This window comes from Vicia villosa, linkage group LG3 (genome assembly GCF_029867415.1).
Source record: "Vicia villosa cultivar HV-30 ecotype Madison, WI linkage group LG3, Vvil1.0, whole genome shotgun sequence".
NCBI classification, from domain to species: domain Eukaryota; kingdom Viridiplantae; phylum Streptophyta; class Magnoliopsida; order Fabales; family Fabaceae; genus Vicia; species Vicia villosa.
The window spans coordinates 82,489,478-82,510,118 of NC_081182.1; the positions used below are offsets into that span (position 1 = coordinate 82,489,478).

The following is a 20,641-nucleotide window of genomic DNA, read 5'->3' on the forward strand; positions in this document are numbered from 1 at the left end:
CTAGAAGGTTTTGTATCCAACTGGGAGCAGTCTTATGAAGATCCTATTGAAGAGTAATGCATTTTGCTCAGCCTATTTCCATATATTAATTCCTACTGTTATAAATTGGGCACATCTATGTTGGATAGTTATAGACTATAGTGGAGAAATTTATAACCATTAAGAATAAAGCCAACTATATCCTTTAGTTTGATGGTGTAATGTTTTTGAGTACTTCCTGTACTCATTTCTAATAAAATTAACTTTGCCTATCAAAAAAAAAACAACAAGATTGGCGCAGTTCTTAGACGCTGTTGTTGTTTTGTTTTCAGTAAGTATTAAAAAACATGGCAAAGAGAAGAAACAACAGCAAAGTTCACAAGTAAAAATGACGGAACACATGAGAGTACAAAGTGAAACCATTCTTGTGCTCTTACAAAAACTAACAGCATGCCTTACATGAATAAGGATCAACATTCTCAACATGGCATCAACCGTGTGACATTCATCATACAATATGGCATCAACAAAGCTGCATGTACAAGTAAAAAGGCAGAAAAATGTCTGCCAAACATGCTCTTAAAATTTCTGCTAAATATGCTCTGAATGAAACCGCTTAAGTCGATGTTTTATCTTCCAATAAGCTTAAAATGTGGAAGGATCGAGATGAGTAATTCCAACCCTTCAAAGACCCAAATAACCTAATTGACTTACAAATTAACAAGCACACAACAACAAGTAAAAAAGACAATTGAGGCATCAAAATATCATACCAAAAGAGAGTAACCAACAACACAAAAACACAAGCTAGTCTAGGTGAAGTAATCTCAAACCTAAAAGCAGGTGGCAGAAGTTGAGAAAGTACCCACAAACCAATCAAAGGAATAACCAACCAAGGTAGCATTGTAGCAACCCGGCGAGAGCATTTCTGAATCACACATAGTATACACATTATCCTCTAACCCACATGAGCAAACAACAAAACAGTAAGTACACCAAATAAAAGTATCAAAACACCAATGCTGAGCCAAAACAGGTAGGATTCACACAATCAAACAATGAGAATTGAAAAAGATGAAATCTTGCCATAGCAGGATCAAACAATCAGAGGGAAGATAGCTAAAAAATGGAAAATATAATGTAATTACTCAAACAATCAGAATATGAAGAAGATGAAATCTTTCCATAGCATAATCAAACAAGAAGCATACAAAGTAAGAAATTTAGTCACACAACTGTTTTAGGGTTTTAGGATTTCAGAGGCAAAAGGAGAAGGAACTTAGGGTTTAGGGTTTTGATAGGCTAAGCTCTTGAATTTAGTTGAAGATTTTTGTTTGCGTTTTCCGGTGGAGAGCAATGGTTCCAAGTTTGCTTTGCGTTTTCTGGTTGAGAGTTTATTTCAATTTCTGGTTGAGAGGGTATTACAATTTCAGCTTAACCAAGGACAGTTGTCCAACGCCGACGTGAGAACTGCCGTAAATTGGGGAGGAGGGAAGTTGCAGATGAACCGTTGTAGGTTGAGTGTCGTAACTTGCCCTTTATATTGTAGTCTGGCCAAAAATGGTTTTCATAGATACCTCACCGGCCATGTGTTGAGACGACTGGTTTGTGATGGATGTGGGCTTGGATTGGGCGGCCCAAGCTATAATTAGGTAACATGTGGCTTATCTTAACAATTCTTTTTGGAAATTTCTTTATCGACCCCAAACTTTTTTGGACACCCACGGCGAAAATATCAAAATGCCTTTATATTTCAGAAATACATCTCCGAAATCATTTTTTTCTGAAAAAAAATTGACTTTGAAAGTGCACTTCCGAACACACCAAAAAAAAGTATTTTCGGATATGCATTTTCGAGACCGCCTTTTTTTTTATAGTGGTGTCTTCGGAAATGCATATCCGAAATATTATAATTTTTGATCTTGGAATGTTTCGAATATGTATATCTGAAAAAATTCAATAATTATTAAAAAATTAAAATCAAGGTGAATCATAATTAATAGTATAATTAAATATATTAATTAAAATATATTATTAAATATATATCATTATAATCAAGATATAATAATAATATTAGCCTAATAAATATTTAAATTAACACCTTATTTACTATTTTTTTATGATACATAAAAAAATCATTTGAAAAATTAATGTAATTCGAAATTTATATTAAAATAAGAATAAAGTAGTAAATAATTTTATTCTTATTTGATCTCTTTTATTTTAAACTTATGTTAAATAATTATTAATATATTTATTTTTCATATAATTATAATTATATTGTATTAGTAATAATTTTACTAATTGTTAATTTAAAATTTATCACAAAAATATTAAATTTTTTTGAGTTTTTTTTTAATTTATAATTGGAATTAGAAAAAAAATATCAACTGTACAATTATTATTATTACTAGTCATAACTTATAAATTATATCAATTTTATGTTATCTGAATTAATCAATATCTTAAAAATTTTAATTTTTTGAGATTTTGATTAATCCGAATATGCATATTCAAAAAAACTTCTGACCATTTTTTGGGGTTTTTTTGGATATGCATATCCGAATTAATCAAAATTACAATTTTTTAACCAAAATCTCAATTTTTTCGGAGATGCATCTCCGAAGGATATTTTCGGGTTTTCAGCAGGAGTTTTCACTGTTGGGGGGTCCGTAAAAAATTTTCCTTTTTACACCCATATACCTTCTTAGAGATCCGTGGTGAAAACCTCAAAATACCCCTATATTTTGGATATGCATTTCCAAAGGCACATTTTTCTTAAAAAAGGGATGATTTCGGATATGCATATCCAAAAACACTTTTTTTTTTAAAAAATATTTTTGGAGATGCATATCCGAAATAACTTTTTTTTTAAAAAAAACTGTGTTTTCAGAGATGCATCTCCGAAAACTGTTGCATTTTATATAAAACCCAAACAGACACCCCTTACTTTCATTCTCCTCAAAACAAACTTTTTCACACAAACTCATCTGTGCCAACTTGTATTCAAAGTATCCTTACTCTACAACTCCTTCCAAGCATTGATAAGTATTCAAAGCTCCATTCAACATCTACTCAAAGCTCCAACAAATTGTAAGTTTTCATAACTTTGAACTCTAACTTGGAAATGTTATTAGGGATGTTAGAAATTAGAAAAATGATGTAGGGTGTAGTTATTGTAGGTCAATGATAGTGTTTAGTTGGTAAAAATTGGATTTTGATTGAGTTAGGGCAAGAAATGGTGGTCTGCCAAAAATGGTTGTTCGCATGTGTTTTCGAAAGTGCATTTCCGAAATCACCTCTGACTAGTTTCGGAGATGCACTTCCGAAATATGGTATGAACTGTTTTCTTTTTATTTTCAAATTTGTTTCAAAGTTTTACCGGTTGCATTTTTTTCAGGAAAATGACGGGCAACCAGGCACCGGCCGCTCGACTTAGATAGGGAAGGGAGACACGGACAGCCTCAGCTCAGCGCGAGGGAGCTTCACAACAAGCAGTGACTCGGGGACGAGGTCGAGTCTGAGTACCAGCCTAAATGGATGACGCGCCAGCAGGATTTTCGTCTGCATCGAGGAGTCGGCTGTCTCGGGCGTCTTCCTCTCGTGAGAAGGAGGTACGTGAGGAGGAGGAGTTGGGACTTGAGGAGGAGGAGATACCTGATGTTCACCCTGAGCACGACAAGGATGATGCGGAGGAAGAGGGCTACGCGGGAGGGCCTTCAGGAACATCCGTGTTGATCCACTATCATGACCATGTCGCTCGACGAGTTTGGGAGGGCGAGGTTATTTTTTATTGCATTTTCTAATTTAAATGTTTTTTATTGTTGTTTTTATTGCACTTTCTTCAAACGATTTAACTAACGTTGTTTTTTGTTTTTGTTGTGACAGGAACGGGCGACCATAAAATCCGTGAACCATGCGCGAAAAATATTTGATTTGTTTAAACCACAGGCTCAGTGGTTTGATGACGTTGTAGCTGGTTTTGGGCTTGGTGGGTTATGCATGACCGGATATAGTACCATCAGCTACGACATGAAGGGGGCATTTGCTGAAAGGTGGCACAAGGAAACTTCGTCTTTCCACCTTCCTATTGGGGAGTTGACAATCACCCTACATGAGGTGACCTGTCTTCTCCACCTGCCGATCAGAGGAAGGTTATTGGACCATTCTCGGATACAGAGGGTTGAGGCCAAATAGTGGATGGTGGATTATCTAGGTATGGACTCAAATATGGCGGATTATGAGTGCAGAGCGACGAGTGGGGCGCATATCCGGTTCTCCAGCTTAAAAGAGATTTATGAGAACCACTTGGTGGCGGCAACGGAGTTCGAGGAGGAGGGCGAAGGACTTTTTGTTGAGTATCACCGTGGTTGCGCTCTAAGGTGTTGGTTCATGTTCTTGGTAATCACTGCACTCTTTGTGAACAAAAGTACAACCTACATGGACATGACTTATCTTCGGTACTTTATTGATCTGGCTACAATTTACGAGTGGAACTGGGGGCCGCCATTCTAGTATACCTACACCAGAAGCTGAATGAAGCCTCCAACTGGAGGACCAGACTGTTGACTGGCTCTTGCAAACTCCTTACGGTATATTTCTTTTTAATTATATCATATTTAATTATATCATATTTATATTTAACATATTATCGTATTTGTGTTTCAGAGCTGGATTATTTCTTATTTACACTGCATCCACGACTACGATCCTGATCCTGCTTACATTTATGCCATGCTCAAGGCTGCATGATATGTCCTCCAGAGGGGGAATCAGAAAGTGGGGCCATATTGTGTATATCTCGATCGTACTGCTCACGATGACATCTAGTGGACTCCCTTCACTGACTACGCTAATGTTGTCCCATTTGACCGCATCGCATTATATTCTGGATGGTTGGCATGTGGGGCCAACACCATGGTCAGGTATCTGTCGGAGCGGTGCATGAGACAGTTTGGACGTGTGCAGATGATATGAGGTCTCTGTTTGAGGTTACTCCTAACACCGTTACCCGCCGGGAGCTCACTGCTATCTTTGAGGATTGGGGGCATCATCTAGTCCTAGAGGAGTAACAGCGTACGCGGGCCACCCAGAGCTGGCACTATGTAGATGGGAATGTGACACGGTTCTATCAGGTGTCACATCCTATCATGATACCCGATGCTCCTGGGCGTCCACCTAGGCCAACACATGAGAAGCTCTTGGAGAACCAGCAAGCCGAGGATAACCATGCCACTGATCCCTTGCCGATTTGTCAGCGGATACACTCGATAGGGCAGGAGGCATTGGGGAGAGGGATCATTGAGCAAGGCGGTCCAGAGGCGGTTTCCATAGTGCAGAGGATGGTCGGTGAGGCTTCCAGTGCGGTGGGATATAGGAGGTAGAGTAGGTCGCAGGGAGTTTGCATTAGGCATACTCAGTAGTAGATGCCTATTTATGTTTTATTCATGACTTTTTATCCAGTGTTGTAATATTTTTACATTGTGCACTTATCCGAACAACTACTTCTATATTATAGTATCGATTTTTTTAATCTACTTTGCGTTTTTTTTTTCTGTTACATTTTATCGAATAATAAGAGGTTTTACTTTTATTTCTACAATGTTGTTGTTTTGGGAAAAAATTACTCACTCAGATCAGATTATATTTAAGATATACATCTCCGAAATAGCTTCTTGGTGAATTTGGATACGCTTATCCAAAATCATTGAAAATTTGATTATGGGTGATTTCGGAGATGCATATCCGAAATCTTTAAAATTAGGATATGGGTGCCTTCGGAGATGCATTTCCGAAGGGTATTTTGGGGTTTTCAAGGGTGTTTTTAACCCTATAGGTGCACAAAGAAATTTCCCCTATCTTATCATGCCCGCTTGTTTTGTCTTTGGACCCTTTCAAAACACTTTTGAACTTATTGAGTTATACACCACTACATTTTAAGGCCTAATATGGATTTTTCCAGTCTTCAGTTCCTTAACTAAAGGTATAAAAATGGAGAAGCAATTAAATAAGGTAGATGGTGATCATTTCCCGAGCGAGATTTGTAAAAGCGAGTCCCTAAGGCAAGACTTGTAAAGGTGGGCCCCTCAGGCAGGGCTTGGAAGGATGAGTCTACTTCATCTAACTTTTAAGCCTTTGGTTTTGTATTGTTTGTTTTGTTTCCTTATTAAAGGAGTTTAGTAACATCATCCTTCAGTGTCTTTTAATGATGACATTCACACCTTTGGATGTATGTTTATTGATTTTGTGTTATCGTTGTTCTTTGATTTAGTGAAGACACCTTAATAACTCATTTATTGTGAGATATCAAAGCTTTTAGATTTGAAATTATTTATCGATATTATGTTTGTACCGTTATAATTGTATTGTGTTCTAAGAAGACACAACCCATGTAAGGAAGGGAAAACACACTAGCAAGGGGCGAGTTACCCTACAAAGCCATAGGCTGCTTTAATACGGTGGGAGAACTGACTTTAATATTCGCAAACAAATGTTGCGGTGAGCAAGAGTCGCCAGCGACTTTTATTTTATCCAATTAGGAAAGGTATAAAAGAACAGGAAAAACCTTTTTGAAAAGACTTGAGTTCGGGGGTAGGTTATACAAAGGGAAGGTGTAAGCACCCTTCGTATCCATGGTTATCCATGGGCTCTTAATTGCTTAGCTCACTTTTGTTTGTTTGAATGTTTGAAAGTGCAGTGTGTGTTTAGAAAAATAGTTTTATTTTTAAAAATGTCTAAAAAGACAATGTTAGAAAACATGGTGTAAAAAGCGTTTGATTTGTTGTGAGCAAGCACTTTAAGAGTTACCTACCCTAAATTCGTAAGGTCTTTCTTATTCTAAAGACTTTCTTTGAGTGATAGTACTATATGTACCATATAAAGGCAGGTAGTCCTATACATTGGATGTGTTCGAGACATCGAGGGTCATCGTATAATCATAGGGGCTATCCATACCATAAAGATGGTAGGAAGTCCTATGTGTTAGATGTGAATAGTCATAAGGCAACAAGCAAGGATACCTTATCAATCGAAAGGACTATTATCTTTATTCCAAATGGACTATGATGATTTTGAATCGTAGGCAACATATGCTAAGGTATCCCTACGCTCGAGGGACTTGACTATTATTCGAAAGGCAGCAGAAGAGAGGGTTACCCTAAAGGTGGGTGTGTGAACAAGAGTGTGTTAATTACAGTTATGTTAATCTTGTAGTTAGTGAGCTAACGTTCAATTATTAGTCTTTCCATACAATCCTAAGCATACATCTAGCAGGTATATGGTGCAGAAAAATAAAGTGCGGAAAGTAAATGTCCTACGCTATTACAGGGCTTTGAGGCAGTTACATAATTAGAGGCGCGAGAAAGTAAATGTGCGAGAAAGTAAAAGTCCTAGTTGAGCTATTACATCCCATATACAATTACAATAATAAAAAATGCGAAAATAAAATTTATAGGAGGTCAAGTATGAATTTGCATATATCCGCGAGAATAGCTCGATTGTACCTCGCAATACAAGAAAATGTTAGTAACAATGTATAAACAATAGATGAATAAATGGCAAAAATATGGACAAATATTAATTGACGAAAGAAAATTCAACAATTCAAATTAAATTCTAACACAACTTAAGTAAAACTATTTTTTGGTATTTTCTTGATATAAAATGAAAATGATTAAATGACTTAATATTTTTTGTATTTTTTTAATATAAATTAAAACTGAAACATTAAATGAAATACTTAAAAAAATCTAAAATGAGGTGTAAATAGAAGGCTTCTGGGCTCAAACAAAACAAGCCCAACTAAAAAATGGTTCAACATAAAAAGAGGGGTGCATTCGTGCTGATGGGGTATAGTATAAAGAAAACGGATGAGCTCTATGAAATAAATGAAATAAATCCCAAAAGGGGGTGCGGACCAAGAAGTTGGTGCAATAGCAAATTGGATGGGCTTGCACACATAAGCCCAAATCAAAACACAAATAACCCTAAACATAATAAAATGATTATGCCTCCACCTTCTTCTACCTGTATTCTCTATTTTCTCACGGTTTTGCTTCCTTTCAATACTCCCCTGTTCTTCCTCAAATTCTCAACCCAGATTCCCATGCGTTTTCACTCTTCCCTCACACATTAAATAATGACACCATTAACCTCTCTACCCTTTGTTAAACATACAAAAAAACCCGAAACTCATAACATTAAACACACTCAGAATCATGGTTTTAAATTGCGGTCCGCAACCGCAATTGCACCTGTGATATTGCGGATGCGGTTGCCTCCGCAACCGCATCGGACCGCAATTGCGGTGTGATTCCGGATGTATTCGGAACCTCATCGAACAATTTTCATCATGTTTTTTTATTTAAGTATTTTCATCAAAAATCAATATATTAGATTTCTAAAACTCAATTTACTTTTTATATAATTTTTATATAATGAAAAAACATAAAATTAAGTGTTTTTCAATATAATATTTCAAACACTTCCTTTAAAAAATTCACGCCGCAACGGCCGCAATGCGCATCGCAACAAGCGCAATGACCGCAATCGCAACATCCGTATCCACAGCCGCAATTTAAAACCATGCTGAGAATATCATCCTCATCAAGTTGCCTTCAAACAATCTTACTGAAGATTTTCAAATAATAATAAATACTCTAAAGCCATAGCAATTTATCATCAACAACAAACAGTATGAGAGAAGGATGAGACAAGTTACCGAAGGAGGAGAGATTATCGTGTGATGTTGCTACTGTGTTGTTGTTAACGTTGGCACGTGCGGAGAAAATCATGGTCGTGTCTACGTCGAAGCTTAAAGAACACGTGGCTCAGAGGTAGCAGGTTGCGGACGGATCCTACGGCGGGGCTTGTAGCTGCCTCTTCGAATTCAATTCGATTCGTCGGTGCTTGATTACGCATTGGGCGTGAGTTCTGACCTTGCTTCCATGGTAGAATTTGTTGTTGTTAGTTGATAAGATGTAGCTGGTTTGGTTTTTTATTTTGCGTCGTTGCGGCGGACGACAGGTAGTGTTTGAATAGGAACGAAATTTGAAGGTGAGTTTGTTGTTACTGATCTGCGATTACCGATGTGAAGGATTATGTTGGAATCGATCGGTTCAAAGGCCGTAAATTAATTGGAGCTACAATCGGGGATACGTACCTGCACGAAAACAAACAGTAGCATAAAATTCTTTCCCCGCAAACAGAAGTAGCAATCATGGTTTTTAAATTGCGGTCTGCACCCGCAATATTGCGGATGCGGTTGTCTCCGCAACCGCATCGGACCGCAATTGCGGTGTGATTTTGAAATCTCGTCTCCGTATGTATTAGGAACCCCACCGGGAAATTTTAATCATGTTTTTTTAAGTATTTTCATCAAAAATCAATATATTAGAATTCTAAAACTCAATTTACTTCTTATATAATGAAAAAACATAAGATTATGTTTTTCAATATAATATTTCAAACACTTCCTTTTAAAAATTCACGCCGCAACGGCCGCAATGTGCATCGCAACAAGCGCAATGACCGCAATCGCAACATCCGCAACCGCAACCGCATCCGCAGCCGCAACCGTAATTTAAAACCATGGTAGCAATACACCATATCGTATCTATTTGGTTTGAGAGGTTTCATGAATGATTTGAAAAGGGATTTGGAAGTGGTGAAGGTTTTGAATGTTGATATAAACATGGAGTTTGACACTGTTATGGTTTAGTGATAAGTTAGTGAAGATTTTGGTATATACAATGATACGGGATATAGTTTCCACGTGAAAGAAAAGTGAATGTACGAGTATATGAATGGAAAATGGTTTTCGGTTCACATATGGAGATGTAATGAAGAGGAAAATTGACTTTGTGTATTGGTTTGTGCAAGCCTGATGAGTGAAGGAAATTGAAGCAGGTTTCTATTGTAACCAAATTATTTCGTGAAGGCAAAGTGGAGGAGCGGAAATATATGAACATGAGAACGGAGTCTGGATTAGTGTATAAGGGTTAGTTTGTACGTGAGTGTGGTGAGAATAGGGTTCCTTCCCCCTCATCGTATAGCTTTCCATGAATTTATAATGTAAAATTAGGGTTTTTTATGAGCTTTCTAAAATGCAAGATGGGCAAAACAAATAATACAATTAAAAAAGGACAAAAATACTAGTATAATAAGTTAAAATGATTTAATAGTTTTAATTTAAAATTCAACTTAAATTAAAATTGAATTAAATATTAAAACTATAAACCTCAATAATTAGTGAAATAAAATTAAAGCTATTAAATCGTACAATGGAATACAAATGTGTAAAATGAACATATGCATGAATTTTTTTGATTTTTTTTAATAAATGCAAAGTTATGTTAATGTCCTAATGGAAGTATGCAAATGATATGCAAAACATAAACTAGTAGAAATAAAATCAAGAAGACAAATTTTGGAGTATGACAGCTGTCTAAAATGGGCCATGAAGTATCCTAGAACTTAGTAGCATCCCGCTGATTGGGTTTAGTCCACCTGAACTCACTCCCATTACCCACTTGCCTAATGAACATGAAAGATGTTGTTTTCCATCATAACGAACTAGAAGAAAGGGTCAAAGAGGATAAATGTCACCCCCTTCATCTAAGGAAAAGTAACTCCATTACTCCCTATGTTTCTGATGGAGGAGCAAAGATAAGCACTCTCTAGCCCAGGCCCGATGAGCCTATTTAAATACCTTAGTCTTAGGGCTGAGGAGAGATCAAACCATTTCACTCAAAAATCATATATAAAGCTTATCATCACTTTGAGTGAGCTAGATCTAAACACTATCAAGAACCCTAAACACCACATACAACTTTCCAAGTACATGGCTCCCCTCATTGTACTTTTCTAGCAAGTACAATTGGCGCCTACTATGGGGCACTGATAAAACTGACTTGAGCCATCTTTTTACCCGACGATCATCTTGATGTCTACCTCTTAAATCCCCTTTAAATATGTTTAAAAGACATGCAACAACTTTGATCGACAATGGCTCCAGTGGTGACCAGAATGCCATAGCACAGATGTGCACTACTATAGATGATATGCATCACCATAATCAAACCTAGGAAGACAACGCCCTTAACCTCCTACAACGCTAAAAGGAGGTTGATCCCATTGAGGAGACACATGTTCTAGATCCCTAACTCCTCTTTAGGAATATTTAGGGATCCCTCATACAAGAAAGTTTCAAGCCGTCATCGCTCTAAAAAGCCAATGGAAGAAGTGACCCTTAAGAGCATGTCGACTCCATTAATACGCTGATGACGATCATTGGAGCCTTGAATTCCCATTTATCTCTATTGAGTCTTCCATCCAAGATAAAGGAAGCGAGGAGCGTCATCCTTCTTAGTGGTGTTCATGGAAGCGTCATATCGCCCCTTTAGTCTAACAAACACATCCTTATAATTCTTGTAGTGGTTTGAATGGGGCTTGAATAATGTCCTCCCCGGTATAATGCGCACAATCACCTATCCTCTTTTCACTTTGGTCTTGGCATCTAGTCGTCGATACATGATTTAAAATGCCATAATGAAGCCCCCGACTAATTCCCGCGTCGTTTTTCAATTACACTTGTTTTGAGTGTTTATATAACATACATAAACTATACTTAACGTCAACTTGTGGGTTGGAGAGATGTCCCAAATATATGGGCCTTTAACCCCAAAAAAATTCTTTTAAATTTTGTATTAATTAATTTTCAAATATATTTCTATGAAAATTTAATTAAAATTATTAATTTATTTTGTAAAAAACTTAATTAATAAATAATATTAGTCATCATTATCATATCATTAAAAATTATTTTTTATTCTAATCATTATGAATATGTGTAAAAGTGGAGAAGATCGAAATAATCCTAAAAAAAATAAAGTTGAAGAATCTAAAAATTGAATTTAAAATGGAGCTGCATCCTCTGTAATTTTTCTCTACTGCCTATGTTAAACCTTAATTTTAATCTTTGGATTACTTTCTATGTATATAGTTATTTTTAAAATATTATTTTGTATTACTTGTCAACTATTGAATTTGAAGCAGGATAATGAGTTGAAAACAAACAAGAGGAGATGATCCATTCACTTTTAATTTTAAAATAGGAAGAACAAAAAGTTAAAAACAAGTGAACTAAACCACTAAAATGTCTAAAAATTATTTTAAAAATAAATAATTTGATCAATATATTTTTTGTGAGTTTTGAAATATTGTGTTGATGAAGGGTGAATCTAAGAGATCAATATTGTTGTTATTCAAAATCGTTGACACAAAATGTTTATTAAAAAAAAAACGCTGACACAAATTTGTTTCATTTTTCAATTTTTTTTTTAAAAAAATTGATAGTTACCACCACTATGCCACCTGCTTGTAATATTTTATGTTATGATGACGTGTAAATGCATGATGGAAAATAACACTTTCATAAGTCACAATTATCAATTATGAGATCTTAAAATAAGACAATGATGATATCCACATGAAAGGGAGGTGGATCATGGTATAAATGATTTAGTACCATGGAAATGGACTGAAATATAAAAAAATGAATTGATTTATATGGAACGAGATATTTTTCCTTTTTCTTTGTACAGTACCACTAGTTTGGGGAATTGTCAGTTTTTCTACACATGCAATAGATTATAGATATGTTTGAGAGTGAATCACTTTAATTGGTTGGTCATAGATTCATAATGAAACAAACAAACAACCGTGTGTATCACATGTTGTTAATTATATTGTTAATTTTAAATATTTTTATAAAATAAAATTGAAAGTTGTATTTGTTGGAGGCAACTTGAATGGGTCAACGAGGAAACACTTTATTTGGGCCACACCTTTGTAAGAGACACACCACATCTCTACCTAAAACCTTAAGGTAATAGGTGTGTGGGTTCTCTCACTTATAAAGTGTTCATTCTTTTTTTTTTTTAAACCAATGTGAGACTTCTTCCTCACAATTGATTCTCAACACTCCTCTCAAGTGTGAGTCTTACACAATGTTCTCCCTCATGTGGAAGCTCTCTCTTCCACATACACCTGTACCACCATTGACTAGGGGTGGCAAAACGGACCGCGACCCACGCACCCGCCAAAAAATAGCAGGTTGGGTTGGGATTTTAGGCCCGCCGCTCGCCAAAGCCCGCCCAGCCAAAACTCGCCACCCGCACTAGCCCGCCCCGCCAAAGTCTGCCGCCTGCCAAAGCCCGCCCCTCCTTTAAAATTCTCTCTTTTTAGTTAATTCTAGTAACTCCAATTCATGATGGTTTATTTTATATATTTATTTGTAAATAAATGTAATACTTTTTTAAGTAAAATTTATTAAAAGTTGCTTTTATAAAAATTGTTTTAAAAAATAAGTGAAAAATTTAATTAAAAGGTAAAAAAAAACCTATTAATCTATTAAAAAAATGAAAAAAAATATAAATAAAAATAGGCGGGCAAGCCCGCCGCCCGCCATCTTGGCGGGGCGGGCATGATTTTTATGCCCATTTCACATGGCGGGCATGCCCGCCCCGCTCGTTTTTTGGCGGGCTTAAGGCGGGGCGGTCGGCGGGCGGGGCGGGCGGCTCATTTTGCCACCCCTACCATTGACACTCAACGGAATACCTTCTACGCACCACATGCAGGAAGTGTTTCGATACAAGTGAGCCGGTCCCTATCTCGAAAGCAAAGGCTCATGATACCACAATTGGAGGCAATTCGAGGGGGTCAACGAATGAGCACTTTACTTGGGACACACCTTTGTGAAAGACACACCACGTCCCCACCTAAAACCTTAAGGTAATAGGTGTGTGGGTTCTCTCACTTATAAAGTGTTCATTCTTTCCTTTTTTAACTAATGTGGAACTTCTTCCTCACACTTGATTCTCAACAGTATTCCTATATTTTTTCCCCATATTTTATAAAACAAACAAACAAATATTTTTATAAAGTGGCTCATCCTCTAAAATTTTAAAATTGTCCTCAAATTTTTTTAGACCATCTTCGAACGCACATTATATCACTTTGTCTTTCGTAAATCTAACAGTCATCACATTTTTGTCAAAAAATTAATTAGAAGATACATCTTCGAAAACATTCCTGAATGCATTTCGAAAACATTCTTGAATGCATTTTTAGTTATTTTAACTCTGTCATTCCATTTTGACCAAAAATTAATTCGGAGTTACATCTCCAAAAATATTCTTGAATTCATTTTTAGCTATTTTAACATTAGTCATTCCATTTTTGCTAAAAATTAATTCGAAGATGCATCTATGCATTTTTAGATATTTAAAGGTTTGTAATTCGTATATTATGGGTGTTTTCGAAGATGCGTTTTCAAATATACCCCTTAAAAAATTTTACTCACTCATTTACGTTTATTTTGTGTAAAAATGTGCGTCCGGAGATGCATCTTTAAAAACAGGAGCAATTTTTACTTTTCGCTAAGGATTTCGGAGAACTATAAGGGTGAGAAAAGAAATTGCCTTTTTTATTAGAAGTTGTATTCCTATAAGATTCTTGAAGGACGAGGATAATGGGTTAGAGTAGAACTTGAGTTCCATAAACTGGTCATTAATGAACGATAAGAGTGAAAATAATTCAGACCAAATCAGACTTTAGAAAGCATGAGTCAAAGCACAAAGTTAAGAAAATTATATATATATATATATATATATATATATATATATATATATATATATATATATATATATATATATAAGATGAGAGCTGAATTAACTGATATGAGTCTTCTGTTATGAAGGATCGTTGGTTCCGATGAAGCTGACCTGCAAAATTAGCACTTCAACGTTCAAGTAAGTTACCAGAAAATTTCAAGTGAAGTGTAATTTTTAGGAAATGAATCTCATCCTTGTTTGGATAAGAGAGGGAAGGGGAGAGGGAGAGAGAGAGAGAGTATTTATAAGGGGAGAAGATTTGAGCCTTATTTACCTTCTCTTTGTCTTAGATCTAGCCTATAACATTTCCCCTAAGCTTGCTATGTTGAGAAGCATGTGAAGTCTTATAATCGGGTCAACAAAAGTTATGCTTTCATCTCTCGAGCAGGGAAATGAAAATTTATGAGAACACTTTCAATAAATGCTTGTCTAATCATTGGAACGTTTCACTTGACTATCTCACGTGTGACTCTAGGTGATCAGTCTAGGGAGTGGTGCATATGGCTACACTACTACAAAAAAGCTATTTAATAGCATTTTTTTTGTTTTTGATAGCGCTTAAAAGCGCTACTGACCACGGCGATATTATAAATATTTCTATTTAATAGCAGTTTAAAAGCGCTATTATAGTAACGATAATTAATAGCGTTTTTTAAAAAGCGCTATTATAGTATCAGTATTTAATAGCATTCTTTCAAAAGCGCTACAAAAATAGACATTTAGCGCTTTATAATTTGTCTTTTGCTTTGATTTTGATAGCACTTCCAGACAAACTGCTATTATAAGGCACAATTTTGATAGCGCTTTTCCATAAAAGTGCTATTATAGCATGTCTCATTAATAGCACTTCCTATAAAAAGCGCTATTCTAGCACAACTTTTTTTTTTTTTTTACAAAATCATTCTTTTGGTCTATTTATATGGCCTTTGCATTTTATGACATAAGAATTCATTAAAAAAAAGATTAATCAACTAAAATATTTGAAAATAAAATATAACCACTTATTCAAGAACAAATTTGTGAAACCATATCTACCATTGCCATATAATTAATTAAAAAATATGGAAGGAACTGTATCTATGTATATAGATCAATCTACACTACATAATAGTGATAAATGATATAACAAACCAGATTCAACATTGATCTCAATGAAATTAAGCTAAAACTTTTGCCACAAGTTATTAATTTGGTCCAAGTGCACCAAACTAAATTCCAAACAAAAAGTACAGCATATTCTACACTAAAGAAAAAACATCTAAAAAATCCAGAAATGACAACAAAACAACATCAAGTAGTAACCACTTCGCGAACCAAAGCACTTCCGAACCCAGACATCGAATCACTTTGTTAGCTAGGCAAAATAATTGCTTCTTGTTTTCCTGTATCATAGAAAGAATATTAATTATGTTTTGTGCAATAATCAAAAAACCAAAACCTAAATATATATTCATATAAATAACAATATAAAGTTTAATATCAAATGTATGTATGTCATGTATTACAGCCTTATCATGAAAATATAAACTCAGTGAGGTATTATGCCAACAATATAATTGCCCTTGTCATGCATAAAAGGAGATATAATATTTCACTTCCTAGAATGACAGTACTAATATTAAAATTAATAAGGATAATGCAGGAAATAAGTAAGTTATATTTCAACATCTTTTTAAACTGTAAATCTCACATTTGAATACAACACTCTATACTTATCTTCCGTAACATTCTGTAAATATTTTAGGAAATATTAATTGTAGGCTTTAAAAAACTCACCGAACACATCATCCACCATATAGGTAGCCCAATCCTCCTTGACCTCAGTTAACTTATCGTTAGAGTAGGTACGACATTAGTGGTCAGGAAAGTACTTCAAATATAAAAACATCAACAATTTTATTAGAATTTAATCACATTAATTTACAAATTAATAGCAACTAAAATCACGTACATTTACGGGGATCATAATTTCATTTTCCATGATGACCTCTTTCATAAATCGCATCACAAAATATCCACAATCAATGCTATTAATTTGACGAGGACACTGCAAAAAAAACATTTCATATATTACTTTTACTCTACATAGTTGTTTAAAAATAACATTAATTTGGACATACCCGAATTTTTGACCATGAAATTTTCTTTGACTTGGAGACTTTAGGCACTTTAGAATTACTATTAGCACGATAAATTTGCAACGCACTAACAAAACGAAATTAACTTCAAATGAGTAATTATTATAACTAAGAATACTTATATAAATGTTAAATTAAAAGAGTCTATACTCACTTCTCAAACTTGGTTTTTAAATTTTGATGTTTTGTTGGCTCACCATTCAACGGGTCCATGTAATATATCACCTCAGCATCGAGATTGATGACAAGTAACACCCAATGTTTCCTGTACCCAACATTTGAATATTGCAATAAAAATTTACATTGAATATATAGTTTGTTCTCGTAAATTTAATAAGATTTTGAATAGAATTCTCACCCTAGATTGCAAGGTGCAAGAATCATCTTATCCTTGAAGTACTCCTCATCTTTCAAGAGTATTTTTGCTACAACATTTCCTATATTATCCTCCCGTGATACATGTGGGGATATGAAGGAGAACTTATTTATTAATCCATTTGGACTAATAAACTTGTTATACAAATACCTAGAAATGAACAACAACAATTGGTATTAATATATTTGTCAACAATTGATATTAATATATTTGTCAGATTAGAGAACATTTGTAATAATATAGGTACCTGGAAAATACAGTGATAATAGAGGCACTTAACCAGTTGTGATCAAGAATCTCTTTTATATTCTCTACACGTAGATGCTTTAAAAACTCCTCACCAAATATACTTTTCTCCATTTTTATTTGAACTAAAGATCCAACCCTCATCATATTTTTCACATACATATCAAGGAAAGGTAAATTTACAAGACCGGTTGAACCGCCAACTCTAGGAGACTCTTCAATTTTGGATTTTTTGTTGCTTTTGTTAGGTGATGAAACAGAATCAACACTTCGTTGGGTATTCTTAGCTTTGTTTTGGGATTGATCAGGATTCTAAAAAGTTGTATTAATTAAGGTTAGTGATCAAATAATAAAACAAAATTGCGATCAAGCAAGTTGATAATAGGTAATTTACCTTTTCACATTCAGCAACAAATTCAAGAAGTTTCATTGGCCATGGCACAATTGTTCCTATTGCATGACAAACCATCGATACATCTCCACCATCAACAGATATCGGCAATGGAGCATTTGGCACAATAGCAACTTCGATATTAACCTTGACATATCTATGTGGTAACGTCATGCCGTGCACTGTGTTACCTTTGGTGTTATATAGTTTGCCACGAGCAACCAAACACTGACTCGGCGATGATAAACATATATTAACAGGAAAGAGACCCTAAACCAAAGAGATATGAATAAAAACATTAATATCATTATTTACAAAACAAACATATATGAATTCTAAACATTAATAACAAAGATTAACCATCATTGAGAAACTGTAACCTCTTTCCTTAATTCTTTTCTCAATATGAACATAACATCTTTTAAGACAATGCTTAGAAATTGCATACTTAATATTAGTTTGAAGTTAATTATCCGGCAGTAGCAACTTGTAAGGTATGTATGAAATGTGATCAATTCATAATGATCTTCAACAAAAGATGTATTAATTATATACCAGATAACTTCGTAACATATAATACAAATTATAAAATTTCCTGTAATACAAATTATTTAAAGAAATCATTTACCTCGGGAATATTTCCAAATGATCCAGGGTTGCAAGAACCTTTATTATTTGGTTATTTCCTTTGTGTCCCTTTTTCACGTTGTTTCAAGTTCTTTGACACTTGTTCAGGTTGTTGCCTTTCTGCCACTTTTTCAAGCTGTTGACTTTCTGCCACTTTTTCAAGTTGCTGCAAGCTCTGTGCCACTTTTTCAGGTTGTTCTTTCTCAACCACTTCTTCAGTTTTTTGCCTCTCTATCTTTTCTCTATCCAACTTATCTCTCTCCTGCTTCTCTCTCTAGCACCTTCAATCTACTTTTGAGTGTGTTGCAAAAGCCATACAATTTTTGAAAGTCCATTTGTGTGGGGCGAATTTGGCGTGGAAATGTCCTTAGAACATACCCCAAACCGTAACTCCTAACATGCCCAGAATAGTTTGGGAGATTTAGAGCCTCAAATAATATGTCCGTAGGACCAATGTCTTGTCTCTCTTCTTCTGTCAGAGGGTTCAATCACGCCTCCTCACAATCTTAAGCGGCTTAATCTCGAGGGTTCAATCCAAAGGAGTTACCTAGCCTGACATCTATTAAGGAGCTTAGGATTTCTAGCAGTGGATTAAAAGTCAAATACCATAAGAATGGGACCATAAGTCAAAAAGGTATAAATACTGTAACTCATAAGTCATTGTCTGAGGTTGAGAATAATGGAGAGGAGAATTCGAAGAGTCAAGAGAAAGCGCCGGAGTTAATTTTATCATCGTTGAATGAACTGAACCTTTTGAAATCGGAGAGTTCTGAATCAGATGCGGGTTCTAGCTATGAGCAGAGAACATCGTCTTCAATTTCACCGAAAGATTACGCACTAGAAATGGAAGGCTCCCGCAACAAAGAGTTCTTCATTGACAGGTTCATGAGTTCGAACACTCAGAATTTGGATTTGATGGGGAATTATCCGATTCAGATGAGTTTGGCGATAATTCTCTCAATATTCCTCTGTGATAGCAATACTATGTTCCTTCCTAATTCCTATTGCTGCAACAATTCTATATCGATGATGAAAAGTGATAGCAATACATTAAACTTGCAAAACAAAAATTTTTCTTGGGGAGGATTGATGGAAAATCATCATCATCATACAGTAGAAGCTAAGTGGGATAATAATAATACTAATAATCATCATACAACACACAACTTTGAAAACACAAGTCGTTAGACAAATCCAGAAGAAATCGCACAAGAATAAAACCGTCCTTTTGCACAAATCAAAGAAATCGCACAAATAAAACATCCCTATGTTTCTAAATTTTCGATTCAAACAGAACCAAACATGATTGCAAGTGAAAAAAGCTCAAAATAAAGAAGAATTCGTAACCTACCTTCGAAGATTCCGACGAAGACTTCAACTCCGGTACGGTCTCTGGTAGCTTGATCCTACTTCTGGTGGTGTGTGCGACTGCGTTTGACGATTGGAAAGAGTGTTTGACAGCGTAAATAGGGTTTGACGATTGGAAAGAGTGTTTGACGGCGTGAATAGGGTTCGACGGCTCGGCAGAAAATTGAAATCGACGTGAGAGAAGGGTTTGAAGATAAGGTTTTTGGAGCAATATGAAAAGTTTAGCGGATCGAAGAGTTTGGAGATAAGGTTTTTGGAGGCAACATGAAAATTTCCCCTAATGTTATGCGCCAAAACGAAAAAAGTGCCCTTTTTAATTTTTTTATTTTATTAGTAGCTTTGCATAGAAAAGCGCTATTTAAATAAAACTATTTTTTTTTTACAAAAATAAAGTTGAAGTATTAGTAGCGTTTCATAGAAAAGCGCTATTTATTGAAAACTATTTTTTTTACAAAAAAAAAAGGTTGAAGAATATTAGTAGCGTTTTACAAAGGGCGCTATTTTAGTGAAGAATATTAAAAGCGCTTTAAAGAAAGCGCTATCTTAATAAATTTTAGTAATAGCGTTTTAAAGAAAGCGCTATCTTAATTAAGTTTAAAAATAGCATTTTTCCACAAAGTTCTATCAAAAATATATTGTCAGCATTCTATAATAGCGCCCGATCATAAAGTGCTATTATAAATCTGTTTGTCTCCTTTTTAATAGCACTTTCGTTAAAAGTGCTATTAAATTAAGCGATACAAAATATCAATTTTGGCGTAGTGCTAGGATATTCGAGTGCACTTGAGTGTTTTCTTACCTTAAGGAGGCATTTTGGGAGGTTGGATCCTTGTGCTTAAATAAC

The 20,641-nt window shown here is 35.1% G+C and overlaps 3 protein-coding genes and 2 long non-coding RNA genes across 5 annotated transcripts; 2 read left to right on the forward strand and 3 right to left on the reverse strand.

Annotated features, from left to right (window-relative positions):
* The first annotated feature begins 3,515 nt into the window (after nucleotides 1-3,515).
* LOC131658416 (protein MAIN-LIKE 1-like) lies at nucleotides 3,516-4,176 on the forward strand. The gene is made up of 2 exons (XM_058927711.1): nucleotides 3,516-3,761; nucleotides 3,868-4,176. Exons 1-2 carry the CDS (start codon nucleotides 3,516-3,518, stop codon nucleotides 4,174-4,176), a joined length of 555 nt encoding a protein of 184 aa, XP_058783694.1.
* An 11,610-nt stretch (nucleotides 4,177-15,786) lies between these two features.
* Nucleotides 15,787-16,699, reverse strand: LOC131656218 (uncharacterized). Its single transcript, XR_009300026.1, has 3 exons — nucleotides 16,603-16,699; nucleotides 16,428-16,521; nucleotides 15,787-16,033 (listed from the first exon to the last, which is right to left on the reverse strand). It is a non-coding gene; the product is annotated as an uncharacterized LOC131656218 (long non-coding RNA).
* Nucleotides 16,700-16,763: 64 nt separating this feature from the next.
* On the reverse strand, nucleotides 16,764-17,307 carry LOC131656217 (uncharacterized). Its single transcript, XR_009300025.1, has 3 exons — nucleotides 17,148-17,307; nucleotides 16,944-17,054; nucleotides 16,764-16,856 (listed from the first exon to the last, which is right to left on the reverse strand). It is a non-coding gene; the product is annotated as an uncharacterized LOC131656217 (long non-coding RNA).
* A 71-nt stretch (nucleotides 17,308-17,378) lies between these two features.
* LOC131658417 (uncharacterized) lies at nucleotides 17,379-18,777 on the reverse strand. The gene is made up of 3 exons (XM_058927712.1): nucleotides 18,431-18,777; nucleotides 17,806-18,072; nucleotides 17,379-17,723 (listed from the first exon to the last, which is right to left on the reverse strand). Exons 2-3 carry the CDS (start codon nucleotides 17,974-17,976, stop codon nucleotides 17,379-17,381), a joined length of 516 nt encoding a protein of 171 aa, XP_058783695.1. The 5' UTR covers nucleotides 17,977-18,072; nucleotides 18,431-18,777.
* LOC131658418 (uncharacterized) lies at nucleotides 17,975-19,617 on the forward strand. The gene is made up of 3 exons (XM_058927713.1): nucleotides 17,975-17,998; nucleotides 18,538-18,621; nucleotides 18,970-19,617. The coding sequence occupies exons 1-3, from the start codon at nucleotides 17,975-17,977 to the stop codon at nucleotides 19,615-19,617; spliced, it is 756 nt and encodes a 251-aa protein (XP_058783696.1).
* Nucleotides 19,618-20,641: the final 1,024 nt, after the last annotated feature.

Bases quoted from the DNA above. Each gene is read 5' to 3' on its own strand.
- LOC131658416 (XM_058927711.1), top strand. From the start codon at position 3,516: ATGGATGACGCGCCAGCAGGATTTTCGTCTGCATCGAGGAGTCGGCTG. The intron at 3,762-3,867 runs GTTATTTTTTAT...TTGTTGTGACAG, and splicing joins GACGAGTTTGGGAGGGCGAG to GAACGGGCGACCATAAAATC.
- LOC131658418 (XM_058927713.1), top strand. From the start codon at position 17,975: ATGCCGTGCACTGTGTTACCTTTG. The intron at 17,999-18,537 runs GTGTTATATAGT...ACACTTGTTCAG, and splicing joins CGTGCACTGTGTTACCTTTG to GTTGTTGCCTTTCTGCCACT. The intron at 18,622-18,969 runs GTTGTTCTTTCT...TTCAATCCAAAG, and splicing joins GCTCTGTGCCACTTTTTCAG to GAGTTACCTAGCCTGACATC.
- LOC131658417 (XM_058927712.1), bottom strand. From the start codon at position 17,976: ATGACGTTACCACATAGATATGTCAAGGTTAATATCGAAGTTGCTATT. The intron at 17,724-17,805 runs GTAAATTACCTA...ACAACTTTTTAG, and splicing joins TTGTTGCTGAATGTGAAAAG to AATCCTGATCAATCCCAAAA.